The sequence below is a fragment of the Nematolebias whitei genome, chromosome 22 (genome assembly GCF_014905685.2).
Source record: "Nematolebias whitei isolate Nwh7 chromosome 22, NemWhi1, whole genome shotgun sequence".
Lineage (NCBI taxonomy): Eukaryota > Metazoa > Chordata > Actinopteri > Cyprinodontiformes > Rivulidae > Nematolebias > Nematolebias whitei.
The window spans coordinates 1,256,457-1,258,025 of record NC_056519.1 but is presented as its reverse complement, the minus strand read 5'-3'; the positions used below and the strand labels follow the sequence as shown (position 1 = coordinate 1,258,025).

Genomic DNA, 1,569 nt, shown 5'->3' with positions numbered 1-1,569 from the left:
GGTGGACAGGCTGGACTGGTGGACAGGCTGGACTGGTGGACAGGCTGGACTGGTCCTTTAAGTACTTGTTAGGATGGCGTGTTCTGGTAGCTGAGCCGTGGGACGTCCTGTCAGACTGTGTTCCTGGACACATTTGGTTGTAATGAGTCAAAGTGTGGTTGCATCATCTCACCTCCATCTTTGTTTTGTTTCACCTCAGCAGCAGTTACTGGGAGAGTTAAACGAGGTAAACAACAACAACAACAGATTGTGTTGATGTCTGAGAAGATCAATCCACCCATCTTCAGCTTCCTCCTGAAACGCTGCAGGCGTTCAGGTGAACCAGTCGGTAAAACCTTCTCCTGCTTTGTTTCAGAAACAGACCACCAAGTCGGACCCCCTCCCCTCTAAACCCACAGCCTCTCCCGTGGCTGAGGTCCTCACGCCGCCGCCCCCCGCCCCCCTCAGCCTTCCCACGCCGCCGCTGCCGCCTCCGGCCGTCGAGCCCGTCCAACCAGGCGGCGGCAGCGTGGCAGCCAGCAGGCAGAACGGCAGCCCGACCCACGAGAGCGGCAGGAGCGCCGCCAAGGAACCGAGCGGTCGCAGAGACGCCGCCGGCCGTGAGTTTGATTCCCTGCAGCAGTCCGACATGACGAGTCTGACACGTTTTGTTTGGATTGTAACAAAACGTCCTCCTTCACTTTGACGTGAAATTTGAAGTAAAATTCTGAAACTTTTAACGTTTTTCATAAAAGAAAAACAATCAGAAAATGTAAACGTCCTAAACATTGAAATTCTGAAAATGTAGTCAAAGGGATAAATGTTTGTAAAATATTCATAAGATCAATTTAAAAGTGAAGTTTTTTTAAAGTGCTGATGTTTCAGACTTAGTTTTAAATCATTTTATTTTACACGGTGCAGGAAGGTCAGGGGTTCAGGGTTCAAATCCCGGCAGCAGCCTGTCTGTGCACGGTGACATTTTACCTTCAGATTGGAAGCGTCCAGCTGATGGAGGTGTAGAGAACAGCTTGAAGGAGAAAGAAGTCGATGAAGAGTGGACACAAAAACAGGAGGAGGAGGAGGAGGAGGAGGAGGAGGAGGATTGTGAAGAAAAGAGCAATAAAAGTTATGAAGTGTAGAAAGGAACCTGTAACTGATTTTGTTTCAATAATCAATAATTACATGCAGGTTGCCAGAACTAAACCTGTTTGTTTTGTAACTTGTGGTGCTCAGTGAAGTTTAATGTGAAGCTGCATGATGTCACTCGAGTTGGGTTAAAGGGAATGTTCTTCTGTTGAAACGTGCACCTCAGTGTCACCGTAGTTCAGCACAACGGCAACTTGTCTTCCATCCATCCATCCTTCATCCATCCATCCTTCATCCATCCATCCATCCTTCATCCATCCATCCATCCTTCATCCATCCATCCTTCATCCATCCTTCATCCATCCATCCTTCATCCATCCATCCATCATCCATCCATCCATCCATCCATCCTTCATCTATCCATCTGTCATCCATCCTTCATCTATCCATCCATCCTTCCATCCATCCATCCTTCATCTATCCATCCATCCATCCATCCTTCCA

At 48.1% G+C, this 1,569-nt stretch overlaps 1 protein-coding gene across 1 annotated transcript in view; it reads left to right on the top strand.

Annotated features, from left to right (window-relative positions):
• eps8a (epidermal growth factor receptor pathway substrate 8a) overlaps nt 1–1,569 on the top strand; it is a 33,371-nt gene that overhangs the window by 20,765 nt on the left and 11,037 nt on the right. The window contains exons 20-21 of the mRNA XM_037695612.1: nt 200–226; nt 356–599. Coding sequence (XP_037551540.1) covers nt 200–226; nt 356–599 — 271 coding nt within the window. The remainder of the gene's footprint in view (nt 1–199; nt 227–355; nt 600–1,569) is intronic.